Source organism: Mustela nivalis (genome assembly GCF_964662115.1).
Source record: "Mustela nivalis genome assembly, chromosome: 1".
Taxonomy (NCBI): Eukaryota; Metazoa; Chordata; class Mammalia; order Carnivora; family Mustelidae; genus Mustela; species Mustela nivalis.
Window position 1 is genome coordinate 106746433 of NC_139020.1, and position 19151 is coordinate 106765583.

General features: G+C 45.1%; 1 protein-coding gene and 2 long non-coding RNA genes across 23 annotated transcripts in view; 2 read left to right on the forward strand and 1 right to left on the reverse strand.

Moving 5' to 3' along the window:
- The window catches only part of ST6GAL1 (ST6 beta-galactoside alpha-2,6-sialyltransferase 1), a 118274-nt gene that overhangs the window by 80203 nt on the left and 18920 nt on the right, over nucleotides 1–19151 (forward strand). For 6 of the 21 annotated variants that reach the window (XM_082694373.1, XM_082694372.1, XM_082694376.1 and 3 more), the window contains 3 exons: nucleotides 5474–5608; nucleotides 9145–9763; nucleotides 16387–16484. In XM_082694373.1, the coding sequence (XP_082550499.1) occupies nucleotides 9175–9763; nucleotides 16387–16484 (687 nt within the window). In that variant the 5' untranslated portion in view covers nucleotides 5474–5608; nucleotides 9145–9174. Of the gene's footprint in view, nucleotides 1–5473; nucleotides 5609–7386; nucleotides 8093–9127; nucleotides 9764–10440; nucleotides 10633–16386; nucleotides 16485–19151 lie in introns of those variants that run through there. The other 15 variants (XM_082694367.1, XM_082694387.1, XM_082694378.1 and 12 more) reach the window with 6 other exon arrangements.
- Nucleotides 1–19151, forward strand: part of LOC309846064 — a 495527-nt gene that overhangs the window by 66629 nt on the left and 409747 nt on the right. The window lies entirely within an intron of this gene.
- On the reverse strand, nucleotides 3751–9218 carry LOC309846019. Its single transcript, XR_014301684.1, has 3 exons — nucleotides 9119–9218; nucleotides 7185–7387; nucleotides 3751–4683 (listed from the first exon to the last, which is right to left on the reverse strand). It is a non-coding gene; the product is annotated as an uncharacterized lncRNA (long non-coding RNA).

Sequence of the window (19151 nt, forward strand, 5' to 3'; positions counted from 1 at the left end):
TTTAACAGTATTCATTATTTTTCACCACACCCAGTGCTCCATGCAATCCGTGCCCTCTATAATACCCACCACCTGGTACCCCAACCTCCCACCCCCCCCACCACTTCAGACCCCTCAGATTGTTTTTCAGAGTCCATAGTCTCTCATGATTCACCTCCCCTTCCAATTTCCCCTAACTCCCTTCTCCTCTCTAACACCCCATGTCCTCCATGCTATTTGTTATGTTCCACAAATAAGTGAAACCATATGATAATTGACTCTCTCTGCTTGACTTATTTCACTCAGCATAATCTCTTCCAGTTCCATCCATGTTGCTACAAAAGTTGGGTATTCATCCTTTCTGATGGAGGCATAATACTCCATAGTGTATATGGACCACATCTTCCTTATCCATTCGTCCGTTGAAGGGCATCTTGGTTCTTTCTACAGTTTGGCGACCGTGGCCATTGCTGCTATAAACATTGTGGTACAGATGGCCCTTATTTTCACGACATCTGTATCCTTGGGGTAAATACCCAGGAGTGCAATTGCAGGGTCATAGGGAAGCTCTATTTTTAATTTCTTGAGGAATCTCCACACTGTTCTCCATGCGGGGCTAGATTACCTGAGTGGAAGGCAGAGGCTTTAACCCACTGAGCCACCCGGGCGCCCCAACTTATTCTTCTTTTGCCTGTGTTTTCTAAAAACTGAGATTATCTATAAAGGCTTGATTATATACAATTAAGCATTTCAGGTGAGAATTTTTCTGAGGCACATACTGCTTAGATGAAGATGCTAAGACTGATCAGGGTCAGGTGGTGGCTGCCGTAGTCAAGGGAGGGGTGAGTGTGTGTGTGTTTAAGATAGGAGAAACAGTGTGTGTGCTGATAAGCATGATCTTTGCGAGATCTACATACAATGCAAAAGCAAAAGGGGAGATTTTGTAGAAGAATATCCATAAGTAAATAAGACTGTACAGGATCTAGTGGAACAAATGTTGGTTATTCCAAGTATTGGGTGCAGCCAATTCATCTGTAGCAATAAGAGGTCATTTGGGCGTAAATTCAAGTAAGATGAGTAGCTGTGGTTCAAAGGTGCATTGTGTGTGTGGTAATTCTGTTCTGGTCGCTTCCTTTTTCTCTTTGAATAAGTAGCAGTTCATCAAGGGAGAGGGACGATAAGGGGACTTTTCATGGGGAAGAAGTCAGTGGTCCTCTAGGAGACGGCAAGTGAATTGACCAGAAAAGTAATATGTGATTGCTAGGAAGCCTGAAGGAGCTGCTTGCACTTAGTGATTGTGAACTTGAAGGGAAATCCGTAAGTATTATTTTGTGATTTTCTTTAGCCATGGAGCTGCACATCTGCAGGTGTGGAGGAAGACAGAGAGTTGGATTTGACCAGGATTGGGGTTTATCCAACATTGTGTGATGAGAGAGGCCAAATGAATGACTGACCATGGAGTTGAAGCTGGGTAGGAAGGGAAGTTAAGACATGAAGGAAATGAGAGACAGTGAGAAGGTGGTAGGAGCAACCACAGGAAGATCGTTGGAGGTCGGTACTGGTTGGACTAAGCTACAAAGATAGGGGGTGGTGGTGCCTGAAATCAAAACTGTGGAGTACTTTTTGAAAGTGATAAGATCAGAGATATGATCTTGGGGATGAGTGGCTAAAGTCACCATCTTTGGAGTAGAAGAAATCAAAGGACTGAGAGACCAGGGAACTAGAATGATTCCAAAGGTAGCTGTTGATAGCCCCAAGAGGCAGGGCAGAAAAATAGTGTGAGGAGGATGAGAGTGAACCAGCTGTGAAGATATTCAAGGGATGAAGAAGAGTGTCCTGGTGGAGGGGAAATGACTTCACCAAGATGGGGAGCAGGTGCCGTGGTCTGCACTGGGTTGTGTGAGAATGAAATGTGTTGGTGCATGTGAGGTTCTCAGAACTGGGCACAGGCTCAGCGTGTCTCAGTGCTTAACCCATTGGATTTATTTTTACGGGGGTGGTGGTGGTGGTGGTGGTGGTGGTGATTCTTTTCATTTTAAGATTTTCGAAGAGGCAGAGCTGTTCACCTAGCTCTATGTGCCCCCGCCAGATGGTAAATTCCCTATCACTTAGTAGATCCCGTAGATCAAATGAACATCTGCAGCGCAGTGCTGGCAAGGGGATTCGAGCAAGTGGAGGTGGTGTGTGGGTCAGTAAGTCTGCATCTAGCGGTTGAAGGATGTGGGGGATGGGAAAGGGTGGTATCAGAGCCAGCTTCATTCTTTCATTCAGATGCGACCAAGCATATCCCGCTTCTGGCTCAGAACTGGCTAGATGTGGAGCGGGCAGAAACAAAGCTTAAAGGAACCCTCAGTCTGGGTGGGCTATCCCATCTGCAAATGGAGAAATGTCACATAGGCTCCCGAGAGCCAGGATGGGTACAATAGAGTCGTGTCAATCTCTGTGGGGTCAAGAAAGTTTTCAGAGTCCAGGGGCACTTAAGCTGGTGCCGGGGTTGGTGAGGGGACTGAGCAGGTATGACCCCATGTGAACAGGGTAGGACATGGTCCGTTTGTCAGAAGGAAACCACCTTGCAGGGTGCAAAGGGCAGAAGAGCACTGGGCACTTGGAGTGCCATCATTAACTCTGAGAAAATCACTCCTCTTCCCTATTTCAGTTTCCCTATTTGTAATTTGAGATGGTAATGACACACATAGGGTAGGGCATGGTGATAAGTCAATGAAATTATGCATATAATATTTGTCACCATCCCTGTTGGGATCCCTTTGGGTGTATTACCTTACTGGATTATTTAAACTCTCCTACAAGATGGGCTCTTTTATTATTATTCCCATTTTATGGATAAAGAAGCTGAGTCTTAGACGGTTGAATAGCTTGCTGGAGGTCATGTAACTAGTGAGAGATGGTTTATACTCTTGCCCCGATCTGTCTAATCCCAGAGCTCTGACCCTCAAACCCCAATGCTCATCAGTGTTGAGTGCATAGCTAGTTCTGAATACATGGTAGCTGTTATGGTCATGATTGTGAAAGCTTTTTACTCGGAGGACCAAGGACTCTTACGATTGCTGCAGCTGGGCAAAGTTCACCAGGGTGGCAGTCTCCTGACCAGAAGTGACTCTTTCTGGAAGATTTTTATCACCTACGATAGATGTACATCAACAATTGTGCTACTTGGTTTCAACTAGTTGTATTTAGAAATCAAGGGCAGGGGGTGGTTGTTATCTCCTAGGAGGCCAAGTTGTTCTGAGCAGATGATTGGGGGAGGAAGACCAGTGTTAGCTGCCCTCCTCTGCTGTTCCTGCACTGAACTCAAACCAAAGTTGCATGCCCCAGCAGCTTACTTACTGGGGGGCATGGCAGCACACCAGCATAGGCAAGCCGTGTTCCCTCAAGGACAGTGGGCTGCCCGTGGTGTTCCTCGTGAGGGTGACAAGAAAGAACCTTTTCCCTTAGTGATGCCTGAGAGCAGCACAGACCTCTTAAGAACTGGTGGCCCTTCATTCACTCAACAAATAATTTGCTGAGTATTTACCACGTGCTGTACCCTCATCTAGGCATTGATGATAGTAGTGAAGAAGGCTGACGAGGTTTCTGCTCAGGTTGCCTTATTTTGTTTTGTTTCTAGTCCTTTCTCTTTTTCACATGTATATTAAAGAAAGTTTTTTTTTTATTTGATTAGAATATTATATACAGTTTTGCAACCTATTTTTTCCAGGTAGTGTTATACTGACTGAAATTTCACTAAATTTCACTTTATTATGCTTACTCCTCAACTGTTTTTGAGTCTCAATCATGTGCCTGTTTTCTAGATATTTTCTTCACAATGATGTATGCACAGATAACGTTCTCTGTTTCACTTTTTTCATTTTTAGTATTTGAAGAATTTTCCCCCTTTGCTATATAAATTCACACACAATTTTTTATATATATTATCTGTTATTACGTATTACCTTATGTATTTTAAATTAATATCTTTATATGGATGTGTATATATATTCTTTCTAGCAGATGTGGGTACCCTAGTTTAACTGTTTCCCTTTTGCCAAAAGCTTAGTTGTTAACCTTAGATTTTCATCATTACAAATCACTTTCAAATGGAAAATGATTTTTCTTCTTGCCTGTACATATTGCTTTATAAAACGCATTCTTTATCCCATTGTTCCTCTTCCAAACCTCACCACAACTGTGAAAAGTTAGGGAGTCATTTCTGTGCAGGGAAACCAAAATATGTTATCTTTTCCTCCTTTCAATTATTTATTGTCTTATTTCCTGCGAGTCAGAAGCTCTTAATTCTATGACCTGGTTGCTTTCTAAAAAGGTTAAATTAATTTCTACTGCTCCCTCAAAATATACCAATTCTATTACAACCGGTTCAGTAATGAGTATTATCGTTTTGAAAACTGCTGAATAGTGGAAATTCTATAAACTGGCATCTTAGCTTGCCAGTTGTCCCTTTTGGGTTTCTTTCAAGATTCATCATAATTTATATGCTTGTTAATTATGTTTTCTATTTTGTGATTTGTCCATTCATGTGGAGTGCCTGTTTATTTTGAGATGCATTGACTCTCTTTACACTTTGCACAGCTGGACTCTTTTTTTCCTTTAAATTACAGCATTTTCTTGGAGACAAGTGGGAGTTTTCATGCCAGCAACTCTATCAAAGTTTTCTTTTATTATTTTTCTGCATTTCGTCAGAAGAAAGAGCTGAAAAATATAGAATTCTGTTAATAGCTTTCTAAAATTATATTTTTATAATATTTTTTACATATTATATATTTTTATAATTTATATAAAAGTAAATTTTATATAATTTTGTATATTATATATTTTTATAATATTTTTTCCAACACTAAGAGTAATTCATATAAATTTAGAAATTTTGGAGTATACAAAATATTGTAAAACATGAAAATATTCCTTATTCTACCAGCCCAGGTTGCCTTATTTTGTTTTGTTTCTAGTCCTTTCTCTTTTTCACATGTATATTAAAGAAAGTTTTTTTTTATTTGATTAGAATATTATATACAGTTTTGCAACCTATTTTTTCCAGGTAGTGTTATACTGACTGAAATTTCACATATCATGGAGTGTTCTTTGATAATAAATCATGGTCTAGAGTGTATTTAGGGATGATCTGAATCTTCTCTCTCCAAATTACTATTTATGTAACCAGTGACTGAACAGTCCTTTCTTCCTAGATTATACCTGCTTTATCCTTCTAGCATGTTCTTTTCTAGTATCAATCTAATTCTGTGCCTTCTCTGCTATTCACAACCCTGAGCACAGCACCTATAATGGGCTCTTGTCTCTGTGTTTCTTTTTCTGAGCTCTCAGACTTTCTGGATTGCGCTCTATTGGAGGCCAGGGGACTAGGAGAGGGGCCTATCCGGATGCCTTGTTAACCTTTAACACTGCCCCTTCTGGAAACCAGCTCTTACTTCTTGTTTTTTTGTTTGTTTGTTTGTTTTTGTTTTTTCTTTTTTGGCCTTTGCAGATGTTTTTTAATCATCCGAAGCAAAATGAGCCTTGGCCTCCAGACCCAATAAAGCAAAGATTCCTCCCATGGAGAATAGCAGTGGTTCTTAAAACCTGAAGGGCCTACAGCCCCAGGGGGATTAGCCAAAAGCAGGTAAGGGACACGTGGAAGCATGCACTGTGGGGGCAGCAAAAGGGTCCATTCTTTTTTTTTTTTTTTTTTTTTTTAGCACTTTTTAAAAAAATTTACTTTCTTTTCAGTGTAACAGAATTCATTGTTTATGCACCACACCCAGTGCTCCATGCAATCCGTGCCCTCTATAATACCCACCACCAGGCTCCCCCAACCTCCCACCCCCTGCCCCTTCAAAACCTCAGGTTGTTTTTCAGAGTCCATAGTCTCTCATGGTTCATCTCCCCCTCCAACTTCCCTCAACTCCCTTCTCCTCTCCATCCCCCCCGTCCTCCGTGTTATTTCTTATGCTCTAAAATAAGTGAAACCATATGATAATTGACTCTCTCTGCTTGACTTGTTTCACTCAGCATAATATCTTCCAGTCTTGCCCATGTTGATACAAAAGGGTCCATTCTTAATTAAAAAATGGGGTAATGGAGTCTGCCGGCCACAAGTCACAGAGTCTCAAGGGTCTGACTCCAGCTTTGCTCTTTTCTTCATGTATTTATTTAGTCCTGATTCAGGGAGGGCTGGGGACAGGTGGTTTGCCCATGTCCATAAACCATAAGTGTGAGATTAAGTAGGTGCTGGCAGGCAGGTAACCACCATCCCCTTCCGAGCCTTAGCTCCTAGACCGTGAATGAGTTCCTGCCTCCCTACCTCCTGTCTCATTTCACTCTGACACAGAAAAGCTAAGTCCCAACTTTCAGCTGCACCGCTTCCCAATCACTCGTGCAACTTTCGAGATTAAATAAATAAATGATAAATTGATGCATCTAAAACCTCAGTTTTCCAACCATAAATGGAGCCAATACAATTTGCTGTGCTTACGTGACAGGGTTTTTCTGGCTCTTGTAAGCCCAATAACCTTGAATGGGCTGCCCGAGGGGAAAACAGTGCCTGCCGGGGAGAGCTGCAGCATGCCCAAGCCCAAGGGGGTTTTTCTGGGATTGTCTGGCCATTTGACTTGCCCCTGTACAGCCCTTGATTCCCAAGTCCTGTTTGGTCAACAGTGACTTTTCACTGTCTTTTTAATACAGAGGCCTGTCTTTCAGTGCAAAAACCATGAACTTTTGGAGTCAGACAGACCTGGGTTGGAATCCGGGTTCTGGCACTACCTGTTCATTTTGGAGAAGCCGTGTAACTCTGCTAAGCCTCAGTGTTTTCATTTTCTCCAGTCCGTCTGTGGATATCGATGCCATAGGGGCAGAGTGAATATTAAATTAGACATTGCAGCTTAGTGCCTGCCCCGTTGTAGGCACTGCTTCAGTGCTCCATTCCCTTCTTGAGTTGTTTAGCTCTCATAGCTGAGGGATCAGCTGTGCCAAGTGAGGAAATGGAGTTCCTTAGTTTTCTGATCTGCCACAAGCCCTCTCCCCATCTCATGACCACACATTTGAATTTTTCTCCCTCTAGGTACATTCTGTCACTTGCACAGCTCAAGGCAAGCACCTGTTATCCCCAGAGCCACCCGTTCCTGAAGTCTGGGGTGGTGGGAAGCATGGTTTGCTCAGTACTGCCCATGAATTCCGAGGATGGTCTTGATGTCACTTACATTAAAGAGTCTCCGATGAGGACGTGAGCCCGGGTTGATGAGTCATGGCCTGTGTCCCATTCTGCCCTCTAGCTCTCCCCGTCCCGCTCAGCCTCCTCATGGCTCCCAGCCAAGGGACTGCTCTCTGGTCTCTGTTCAGAACATTTCCTGTGCCTTTGCAATGACCTGGTTCGAATACCATTTCCGCTTGTCCTCCTAGCACTCTGTGGGCACATGAGAGATGATTCTACAGAAAATCTAGGTAGAGACAGGATTGTGACTTGTCCAAAGTCACCAAAAATGGGCAGGAACCCAGGTTTTGTGAATACCTCGTCCAGTACTCCTAGCCCTTGTCCTGGTTATCCTTAGCCCTGGGCTCCATAGGAAGGAACTGTGGATCCCCAGTGGGTTCGCAAAACCCCAGGGGTGACTGCTTAGCCTCATGATGGTAAATAAACCCAGTTATTTAGGAAAGAATTTAATGTTTTCCAAAAGGTACAGACATTGTTTGAGTTCAAAGTACTTCCATCTTCCATTCAATTACACAATAAATTCTGGGAAAACAAAGTAGAGCCGTATCCAGAAAAAAAGGGAACTGTGAGGCTCTATTTTCATAATAAAATCCATTTGCCAGAACGTTCAGCAGTTCTGTGCATGTTTATGTTGAAAAGGACATGTATTATGGAATCGAGTGTGCTTGGATTTGAACTTCAGTGCTGGCCTTTACTTAGCTTTGTGATGCTAGGCACTTCTCTTAACCTCTCAGAGCCTCGGCTGCTCTTCTATAGACATGGAGACTAACACCTTCCTGGCCAGTGATGGTCAGGCCTCGCTGCACAGCTCAGGGGGTGCCCTTCCTACCAGGCTATCATGTGCGTGGTGCTGGCTGGAGCTCTACATGACCGGGCCCTGGTCTACAGTGAAATTAGGTGAAGTAACATCTTAATGCTTGATGCCTCTTTGTTTTTATCTCCTTAATTGGTGTCTGCCGCCTTACCAAAATTTCCTCTCCTTTACCACGAGCCGAGGCAGCTTCCTGCCACCTAAATTCTTTTGGGCATTCTTGAAGGGCATTCTCTGAAGCCAGGTGTTGTGCTGTAAGCTAACTACTGGTCTTCTTCACAAAGCAGGAGTCCAGCCCTGCAGCTTCTTAGAGAAATGTGACATGGGTCTGTGGTGCTGTCTGTGGACAGAGATCTGGCAATTTTATTTTATTTTATTTACTTTTTAAAAGATTTTATTTATTTATTTGACAGACAGAGATCACAAGTAGGCAGAGAGAGGAAGGGAAGCAGGCTCCCTGCAGAGCAGAGAGCCGGATTCGGGGCTCGATCCCAGGACCCTGGGATCATGACCCGAGCCGAAGGCAGAGGCTTTAACCCACTGAGCCACCCAGGTGCCCCAGGTCTGGCAATTTTAAAAGGATGCTGGGCACTTTAGGATTTTAGGGAGGTTGGATTCTTGTGAGGTAGACCAGCCATCCTGCTCTTCCTTTTTTCTCCTAGTTTTTTAAGCACGCATGCCGTCATTGAACAGACAGCATAAGGCCCCAGGAGCCTGTGTAAGCTGTAGTTCCCGACCTCACTGAGCTCAGGGTGCAGTCAGGGAGCTAGAACAAGACAACACAAAACTAAGAGTTGGGGTGTAAAAAGGAATAGCAGGAGAATACAGGAAGCGTTCATGGCTCGGACAGGAAAAGGGGAGTGTCTGAAGACTGCTGTCTACATTCAAAACCAAAACTGAGGTCGAATATTTACTTCAGGTTGTCACAGGCCGCCGGCCTGGTGGGAGGTAAAGCAAAGGCTGGACGTGCGTCTCCTCACTCTGAATCCATTACGCAGCTTATCACCCCACCTCTTGCCAGGCACTACTTGTAGCTTTTGTTCACATCGGTTTTGTTTTTTGGGTTTTTTTGTTGTTTTTTGTTTTTGTTTTTTTGTTTTGCCTCATCTTACCTTTTCTAGGCTTGTTTTCTGCTCAGAACAGAGTGGCTGCCCTGAACACATCTTTCATGATGATTCACACCAACCTGAAGAAGAAGTTCAGCTACTGCGTGCTGGCCTTTCTCCTGTTTGCGATCATCTGTGTGTGGAAGGAGAAGAAGAAAGGGAGTTACTATGATTCCCTTAAGCTGCAAATCAAGGAATTCCAGCTGTTGAAAGGTCTGGAGAAACAGGCTGTAACTTCAAGCAGCACCCAGAACCCCCCCAAGATCAACCAGGCCCTCAGCATTCCCCGGGGCCCAGCCAAGCCCAAGCCTGTGGCCTCCTTCCAGGTGTGGAACAAGGACAGCTCTTCCAAAAACCTCATCCCCCGGCTGCAGAAGATCTGGAGGAATTATCTGAATATGAACAAATACAAAGTGTCCTATAAGGGGCCAGGGCCAGGTGTCAAGTTCAGCGCAGAGGCCCTGCACTGCCACCTCCGGGATCATGTGAATGTCTCCATGGTAGAGTCCACAGATTTTCCCTTCAACACCTCTGAATGGGAGGGTTTCCTGCCCAAGGAGAACATCAGGACCAAGGCTGGGCCATGGGGCAGGTGTGCTGTGGTCTCCTCAGCTGGATCTCTGAAGTCCTCCCAGCTGGGCCGAGAAATAGGTGAGTTCTGCAGCATTAGGGCCGCTCTGGGCAAGGGGCTGGAGGAGGGGGTGCTGGGTATTTGGTCAGGGCTGGGGAGGAGCACACTGGGCGCACCACAGTGTTCTACACACTTCTTGGGCCTCTACCTCTGAGGTATAGCCACAGCCAAAAGGGTGGGGATCTATCCAGGCTCTTGGTATCTTTATCAGTGAGAACAGTTTTGCTATTCTCTGTTTTTAATAGTGCTGTTCTGTAGAAGATACTCTTGGAAAAATGAGTTCTGCGTCTATCAGTACACACCACACTGTAACTGACTTTTAAAAATTATAGAAGCCCTGATTTCTCCTGTCTCTTCAGGTTCTGAAACTGTAATTTCACAGCTAGTTGAGGACTAATTGTCTTTCTTGGCTTCAAACTACCCGAGTAATTAGAGTAGGAATTCTTAACTTTGGGACTGTGGGCCAACTTTAGGGAGTTCACAAATCCCTAAACCTATGTGCCAAATACCTGTGAACTACCTGTGTGTGTGTGTGTGTGTGTGTGTGTGTGTGGTAAGTCAGTCTGTACATTTTTCCAGAGAAAAAGTCCATAGCTTCCAGTCAATTATTCTTAAAGGTGTCTGTGACCCAAAAAAGGCTACAAGTCACTGTTCAGAATATAACAACTTGCTTTTTTTTTTAAAAAATTCTTCACAGTTAATAAAGATAGAAAGTCTCTCCATGTTTGTAAATATGTGTACAACACAAAGCAATGGATTTTCTTAAGGCGCCCTAGTTCCCTTATTTTGAGAGAATGTGTTTTCCATTATTGTGAAATCAATCAGGCTAAAGGAAGCAAAGCACAGGAAGCCTCGCTCTTCTCCCAGGCTCTGGAAGGTACTGGAGCAGGTGAGGTCATACGTCTCCTGTTTTATTCCCTTCCTGTGACTGCCAGGAAAAATGGTCTGAAACCAAGCTCAGGCTCTCAAAGGAAGAAAAGTAGAACCAAATTGGATTCTCTGGAGCAGGAGGAAGTGGTGAGATCACCTTTTGTGGCTCCCCAAATAGGCAGCGCTCACTAATCCAGACTGCCAAGATAACCGGCCCCGCCCCGACTTTTGCTTTTGCCTTTTTGGTTTCTTTTGCGTTTTGTTTTCTAGAAGCGCAATGTGATTGGCTTTTGTTCATCAGTAATGGAACTAAGTTCCCTTCTTCCTCCTGATGTTTGCTCTATAATCGTCATGTTTCCAGTATCCCCAGTGCTACTGGATCCTCTTCTTCGTGTTAACTCATCCCCAATGGCCTGGCCGGAATGGGTTAAGGTTTCAGGCACAGCCCGGTACTTCTATGAACTGGAGCTATACTCTTGATGCAGAGTGATTTACATGCAGAGTAAAACAATCTTCTCCTGTAGACTACAGTTATAATTTCAAGGATGTACTTCCCCAGAAACTTTGCTCTTGAGATGGAACAAACATTGCACGTTGGCCTTCCAGTGTTCTGCCCTCCAACCGGGCATTCCCCTGGGCATTTAGTCTAACAAATGTTTTAAGGAATTCGTTCATTCTTTTATTCATTCATGGAGCTTTCAACCACAGAGCCAGAGCTTAGAATACAAAGGGGAAAGAGACAGGGAAGGCCCTTTGCTGAAGGCCTGGGATTACCAGACAGTGTGCCAGGCCCATGGCCTTTCCCCTCTACCTGCAACTTGTCCCGTTTCTTGTGAACTATTGAGTGTATCGGATGGTTTCAAATTGTTTGCTCTTACAAATTGTACTGCTAACAGGGTTTTTGTGCAGATGACTTAAATGCCTCAGGGGAACTATCCACAGCTGTGGGGCTAGAAGACCAAAGGCAGATAAATTTTGTGGCTCTTTTTGTCCATGGCAGAATTGTTTACCAGAGGGATCATAATGATGGAGTGTGTCTCAGCCGTTTTCAATTATTTTTAGTACCTGTACCCATAAGATATCTTAGATTTGTTTGTGTTTTCATTTCAAACAATAGTGTTTTTCTAAAACATAAGCAACAGGAGTCATGCTTACTGTGCTCCTGCTGTGTTCCCAGCATGCCTTGCTTTTTAGTCTTCCCGGGAATCCTGTGATGTGGGGACAATTATTGTTCCCGTTGAACTGGTAACCTAAGTGTTGAGGCTCAGAGATTACACAAGGGGTAAATAGCGGACTAGGACTTGAAACTGGGTCCTTTGACTCCACGGCCCACGCAGTCTTTCCCTCTGCTCTTGTGCCTGTAGTGGTTGTAGCATTATAATAAAATTTTGAGTGTGATGTTAAAACTCGTGATATTCTTGCTTACTTGCTCTCCTACAGGAAAGGAGAAGCACCTTCTGAGTTGAGGCAAATGCAAGAAGCAAAGCTGCATGGGGACAAAGGACAGAGTATGTTGGGCTGGGATCTGGGGCCCTGCAGGGTGAAAGGGACTGAGGAGGACTAAGGCCAGAAAGGGAGGCAGGAGTCAGCTCCTACGGAATGTTGCCAGTCACAATCAAGACTTTGGGTTTCATTCTTTAAGACATAGAGTCCTAGAAGAGTTTTAAATGAGCAAGTGTTAGAATCATGTACGTTTTGGAGAGATTTCTCATTTCTCTGAACCCCATTGCCTATGGGGACTGCTATGTCATTGTTATTAGGGATTACTGCCACTTCTGGGCGAGAAGTGCCAGGCCTGTTTGAGCAGTGACTGTGGTGGTGGAAAGAACAGGTCTGATTTGAGAAGAGACAGAAACTGGTGTCTAATTAGAAGTGACCTTGAATGACAGGCAGGAGTCAGGGTTTCTAGCCTAGAAACAGGCCATCTCGTATCACAGGGGAGCATGCTTTCGAAGGAGGACAGGTATTGTCTCAGAGGTGTTGAATCTGAATTATTTGTGGAGTTCCCTGAGTAGTTATCTATGCAGTTGGGTGTTTGATTCCCAGGAAGGGTCAGGCGTGGGGGAGATGAGATAGAGGAATCATTTGTGCCGAGGTGACAGTTGTAGGCCTGGAGAGAGGGCTGAGGAGAAAGCCTAGGGAAAGGGTACATTTAAGAGACAGGGAAAAGCACAGGGAAGGCAGAGACATTCAGAAGGCCAGTGAGAAGGACCAGGGAGAAGCAGGTGTAGGACATATGATGGAAGGCAAGGGGAGAGGAGTTGGGGGAGGTTTGGGGCAGAGGGAGTTCTCATGCAGAGTGAGGACTGAGAAGAAAGACATGTTGGTTTGTGGAACAATATGATTGTTTATATCAGGAAACAATATGATTGGTTATGACAGGGGTTTGCAGACATTTTCTGTGAAGGGCCAGACAGCAAATACTTTTGGTTTTGAGGAATATAGTGTCTCTCACAGCTCCTCAGCTCTGCTGTTGTCAAGCAAAAGCAAACAGGCCGTCATAAATGAATGGGGCTGGCTATGTTCCAATAAAACTTTATTTACAAAAATGGAGACTGGGCCAGATTTGGCCTTCAGGTCATAATTTCCCAGTCCTGATTTCTATTATATTGATTTTTCCTAACCAGGACCAGAATTTAGCCTTCCAAGTATGATTATATGATTCATTAAGCTACTTTGAAAATATTAAAAAAAAAAAAAACCAAAACCCTTGGTCTGAATTGTGATAAAATTTCTTTCATAACAATTTCCAGCTATTTAGAGTTACTACTATACCCGCAGGCAGCAGATTTTGGTATACTGATGAATTTACTAAGGAGCGGATTCTGTTGTGTAGTCTAGGCATGGAATCATATCCTCTGCCTATAGTAGTGCCTTTATTTCTGCATTTTCTAATTTGTGTCTTTTTCTGTCCTCTAATTCTAAGTTCATCAAAAGTGGTGGCCCCCGTTATCTGCAGCCTTCCCCTTGCAAAGGCTCGCTTGCTGGGCCTCCAGGACCTCTTGATTTCTCCTGGTGATTTCCTGGAGGCCCACTTGATTTCAGGACCTCCTCAGTCATCATCAGCAAAGGACAATTTGGCCGACAAGGATGTGCTCCTCTTTCTCTGTGAGGCCAACTTAATGGCCTATTTGCAAGTTTCCTTCTTTGATTTTTTTTTTTTTCCTTAAAATAAAGTCCAAACTTCATACCTGGCCTCCATAACCTGTGTGGACTGGTTCCTGTTAGCTTCTTTAGTGCCATCTTTTCTTCATCTTCCCCTCATTCACTTGTCTCCAGCCAAGTCCCTACTGCCCTGGGGTGTCCTGACAGTGTTACCTCCTCCGGCTAGAATGTTCTTCTCTGGACCCTTCCCGTGCTCGGCCCTCCTTTGGGTTCAGCTCCAAGGCGTGTCCTGAATCATCAGGGTCTCCAAAGGAGAGTCCCTCAGTGTCTCGGTCCCATCACTGGATTTATTTGTGCCATAACATCGGTCACAGTTTGTCATTATCTCAAGGGTAGGTGGTTGTATTTATTGGCTCCTTCCTTGCTGTAGATTGCAAGATCTTAGACAACAGGTACTTTTCTTTCTTGTAATGGCCATTGTCTCCAGCATGTAGAACTATGCCTATGCCTGATGGGGAGGAGATGCTTAATCCATATTTGTTGAATGAATAAAAGCTTTTTATTTTCTTATGGTCAATACCAAGGGTAGATCGTCAGCCTCCTGTGCTGGGGGTTCTCCATTTACCCCTCCAAGCCCAAGCTCCTGCCTCCCTTTTCTGTTGGACTCTGTGCCCTGGGAGATGGAATTTGGTGACTGTGTCAGCTGGGCTTCCTGGCCCTTTGGCTTTTATTTGGCACCAGACAATAGACGTGCTACTCCAAACCTGAGAAGGAGGAGAGTGAAGTCAGTGTCCCCCAAGCGCTCTCCTTGTAGAATACCATCAGCTGCTGCTTTCCCTTGTCTCACAGTTCAGCCGCTGTCAAGCAAACTCTCTGTCTGAGGTCTGCTTTCTCTCTCTTTTCCTTAAGGCCGTGAAGTCAGAGGGAAGGAGGAAAGAGAGGATGGAGTATTTTCTTCTTTCCAGCTGGACCTTACTTAGCAGGAGCCATGTTCCCCTTAGGGCTGATACTCCCCATGGGTGGCCGTCTTCAGTTCAGGGCCCCTGCTTTTCTGGGCCAATTAGGTTTGAGGAGTAGTGGTGGCCGCTTTTGCAGCTGACCCTGCGATATTGGCCATTCCTTGTTGATTTCTTGAAATCCTGCCTACAACGTTGTAAATAGTCCTTTTATTCTCAGCAGCTCCATTTAACTTTGACATGTTTTGGTCCGGGGATACTCACATTAATAATTTGCTCACCTGTGAAACAGGGAAGCTGACCGAGTGAGGCTTCTGATACATCTACGTTTCTGGTGTGATTACTGCTGGTCACTTGTGAAGCCGGTGACTGATATGGACTGACATGTTGCAATCTAAGTTGTGTAAAGATGCACCTTCTGCTCTCTTTGAAGTTCAGGGTACTGGCCTTGTAAGCTGATAAAGTCTGGACTATGCACATCCCATGTGACTTTCAAACCATTTTGATGAAATTTGTCCTAGGATTAAGATAGGGTTATTTTTGTGACTAGATGATATGTCTAGAGTCCCGAGGTTTAAAACGTATGTTAGAAATGAAATAAAGAGGGAGGCTTTCATCCCTTAATTCTGTGGGTACTTTTTTCCAAATCATCTTGTATTGAGCCAAATTCCACCCTGCCACCTTCTGGTGTCACCTTTGTGAATGAAGAACCATCCCCAATAAATTTCCCACAGGGAGGGACATAGAACAACAGAAAATTGGGCTGACCTCCCAAACTTGGGCAGATTTCAGTGGTGAGCCCCAAACTGGCTTGATCAAGTCAGGTTGGGATGAGCTCCTAGGAGGCTGGCTGAAGGTTGAGAGAGAACTTAAAAGTCAACTTAGTTCTCTCTCCCAGAAGATTGGCCAGTGACACAGAGAAACTTCTCCAAGTCTTCCAAACTCTGCTGAAACAGCTACAGGGACAGGGAACTAGAGCCAGGGAGTGAATGGATTTTTAAAAACGTGGTCTGTTTGATCTTGCCTGGATTTAGGACCTTGTTTCTGACAAAAGAGTTTTTCTTTTTCAGTAGACAAATGTGGGATTCAGTTTTGATCTGTGAACTTTTTTTCCATCGCTGCCACCACCCAGGCTTGTGACCCTTCTCCGGCCTCAGGTTCCTAACAGCACACGCAGGGTGTTGTCTTGGAACCCACAGTAAATCCCTCTGATTTGTGAGTGCTGCAAGCTTTTCAGAGGGCTGTGGGGACTTTGCACTTGCGGGGGACACTGAGCTTATGGTAGCGTCATTTTTCTGACAGGGATGGAAGTATGACCTACTGGTTACACTAAGAAAATATTTGGGTTGCTCCTTTGGTGACTGGGGTAGCAAGCCCATGTGAGGCAGCACGCCAGCCCGGATCACCCCTCTGCCATGCGCAGGCTTGCTGGAGTCATGGAAGGGATTTCAGGGGTGCTTGATACGAGCCTCGTTAGCTTCTGCAGTGGCCAGGCAAGCAGGCAGTCATGCCCGGTCTACAAACTGTGCCAGATTGCCCCTTACAAATATGATCTTTTCCCCCTCTGATGGGGATCCTGATGGGATAAAGAATGGGAAGTATGATTCTCTTGCTCCTCCCCTTCTTCCTGCCCTCTCTCCCTCCAGACCTTCCTCTGTCTCTGCATGTTGCTGGTGCTTATCACCTCTCTTCTGTTTCCTTATGGTTTGTAGATGATCATGACGCAGTCCTGAGGTTTAATGGGGCGCCCACAGCCAGTTTCCAACAAGACGTGGGCACGAAAACCACCATTCGCCTGATGAACTCTCAGGTAAAATTTCTTCTGTGCAGATCTAGGGTGAGAGAAAGACCACAGTGTGGGCTCTAATGTCAACCCCACCTGCTGGGGGCACATCAGAGCTGCTAAGTTAATTAAGTCCCGTGACTTTGCTGAGTCCTGGAGTCCAAGACCCAACCTGGTGATGTGTTCATGAGATAGCCCCGATGGCATCAGGTGGCATTAACAGAGTTGTTCAGTGTCCCAAGAAAGGAGAGTTCTGCTGTCCTTGTAGCTGCCAGGTTTTTTCCCAGAAAATTGCATGAGGAACAACATGGCAGAGTATATCAGAGTGAGGGATGCTTGGAAAAGTAAGTGAAGCAATGCATGTGGGTGTGTTTGAGAAGCTGTAAAATAGTATGCAAGTATTGTGAGACCTCATCAACCAGATGTTGCTATGTGACATGGCATTCGAAATCACATATTGCCTCATGAATTCCCCTTGAGAATTAGTTCCTGAAGTATTTCCAGGTAGCATATGCTGAATTTTCAAAACTCATGGGGACTTGAGAAATACTCCTGCTACAAAGTTCTGTTAATAGATTTTAACAAACAAACAAAAAAAAAAAACAAAACTGGGTGACACATGTATCAAAACTAGTGTGAGAGATCTGCAGACCCATTCACCTCACTCACGACCATCCGTGTTTATTGTTTTCTGCATAAACATGTAAAGCGTGGGTGTTCTTCTGTCAATGTGCAGGCTCTGTACACTGCCTAGGACTCCATGGGCAGGGAGCACATCCTGGGAGTGATCGTAAGTGCCCTTTCAGCACTATTCCAGGATACCCTCATTTCTCCCCTCCTCTGCCACAAGGCTCTACTTCCGTTTCACTGCTTGGCCCTCAGGAACTCGCCAGCTGGGAAGAAGCTGCTTCTTACATGGCCCAATTTCCATCTGAGGCCCATATTCCTAGGAACCCTCGCATGAAGGAACTTGGATTGATGAACTTAAACTTCTTTGCAGGTGGCTGCCATCTTGTTTTCTTTTCTCTCTCAACTCCTTGATGATGATATCATTTTCTGTCACTGTAATATCTGACTGAGTTGACTCTATATGCTTTCAGTTCCTATTTATTATCCAATCTTACATCTGGGGCTTTTCTATTACTTTTATTATAAAGTAGAAAAGGGCAGATTAAAAGAAATAGATTGGTTAGCAAGAGACTCTCTGGAGGACATGACACCAGAGTTAGACTTTGAAATATGGGCAGGATTTGGAGAAACAGGAAGAGAGAGACATTCTAAGAAGTGGCATTGGCAGGACAAAGATGCATAGGACATGAGGGAGACATCCAAACAGGTCTGACTGGTGTGGGGGTGGGGACAGATTTGTGTTGCCCTATAGAGGGAGATGAGGCTGGAGCTTCATGGCTGCTTAGACTCTGGCAAGTCTAGAAAATCAGGCACAGGAGGTGGGAGGAGCTTTCCCTACTTTCTCCTTTTCCTTCTCATGCCCCAGAGAAATCCTCACGAAGTGCTACAGTGTAACCTCTACTTCCGCGTAAAGTGTTACTTGAATATCCACCTTCACCACCCTCCCTCCCTCCCTCCCTTTCCCCCTTTCACAAATATGGACAGCACTGAGTAGAAGGTGGTAGTCGGCACATAGATCTCCAGTCAGCCTGCCTGGGGTTGAAACCCTGGCTCTGCCTCTTAATAGCTAAATGATCAGGCGCAAGTTCCTGATGCCACCGTTTGTTCATGCGTGGAGAGGGAGAATAGCAGTACCTTCTTCACAGCACATGTTAGGAGGAGTGAGCCAGAAGACCATGCAGAACACCGAGTACCTGGGACTTACCTCAGTGGATGATGGCTGCTCTCATGCTCCCATGGGCTGACACTCAGATGGGTTTGGGGGATACAGTGGTGAGCTCAGCAGGCTGGGCCCCTTCACGGTCCACCGCCCACAGCTACAATCAGTCATCACGCAGAGAGATAGTTGTAACAGAGAACTACAAAGGACAGGATTAAGGTGCTCCCACAACCCCTAGGGGGAAATTTTCTCTGGTCAGGGATATCAGGGGCCTTGATGAGGTGAGACAGTCATGTAGGCATAGAGGATGAGAAGGGCTAGGACCTCTCCTGAAGATACAACAGCCTAGTGAGGCCTCGTGTGGGAGGGGGCAGGGGAGTGTGTGTGTGTGGGGGGGGGTGTGGTGAGCATGGAGGCTGAGGGTAAAGAGGAGCCATGTCCTGGCGCTGTGGTCAGGAGATAATCTCTGTGGCATGACCAGACTTGCAGTCTGCAAACGTTCCTGGTGTCCATCTGCTCAGTGATCCTGTGTCCGTGGAGAGACACAGTCAGGAGGCTCTCGTAAGGAAATACTCACAATTGCTGCACAGGAGAAATGCGGGTGAACGTGAGAACAGAGTGGATTTGTGAGCTATTTGGCATGTGTGGTCCAGAGGCGTTAGTGGGTCTGTGGCGAGGGGTGAAGGGAGAGGGGCCACCAGTATTCTGGGGTTTCTGGCCCACATGGCTGGCCAGCTAGAGTCACTGGGATTACCAGTGCTTGGAGACATTTTGGGTTGTGTAGGCAAGGGTCAGAGAGGAGGGTGGGGTAAGAACTGTGGTTCCAGATATGATCTGAGCTGCCCCGTAGATACTGTGAAGAGATGTCAAGTGGGCAGCTGATGAAACAGGGCTGGAGTTAAGTG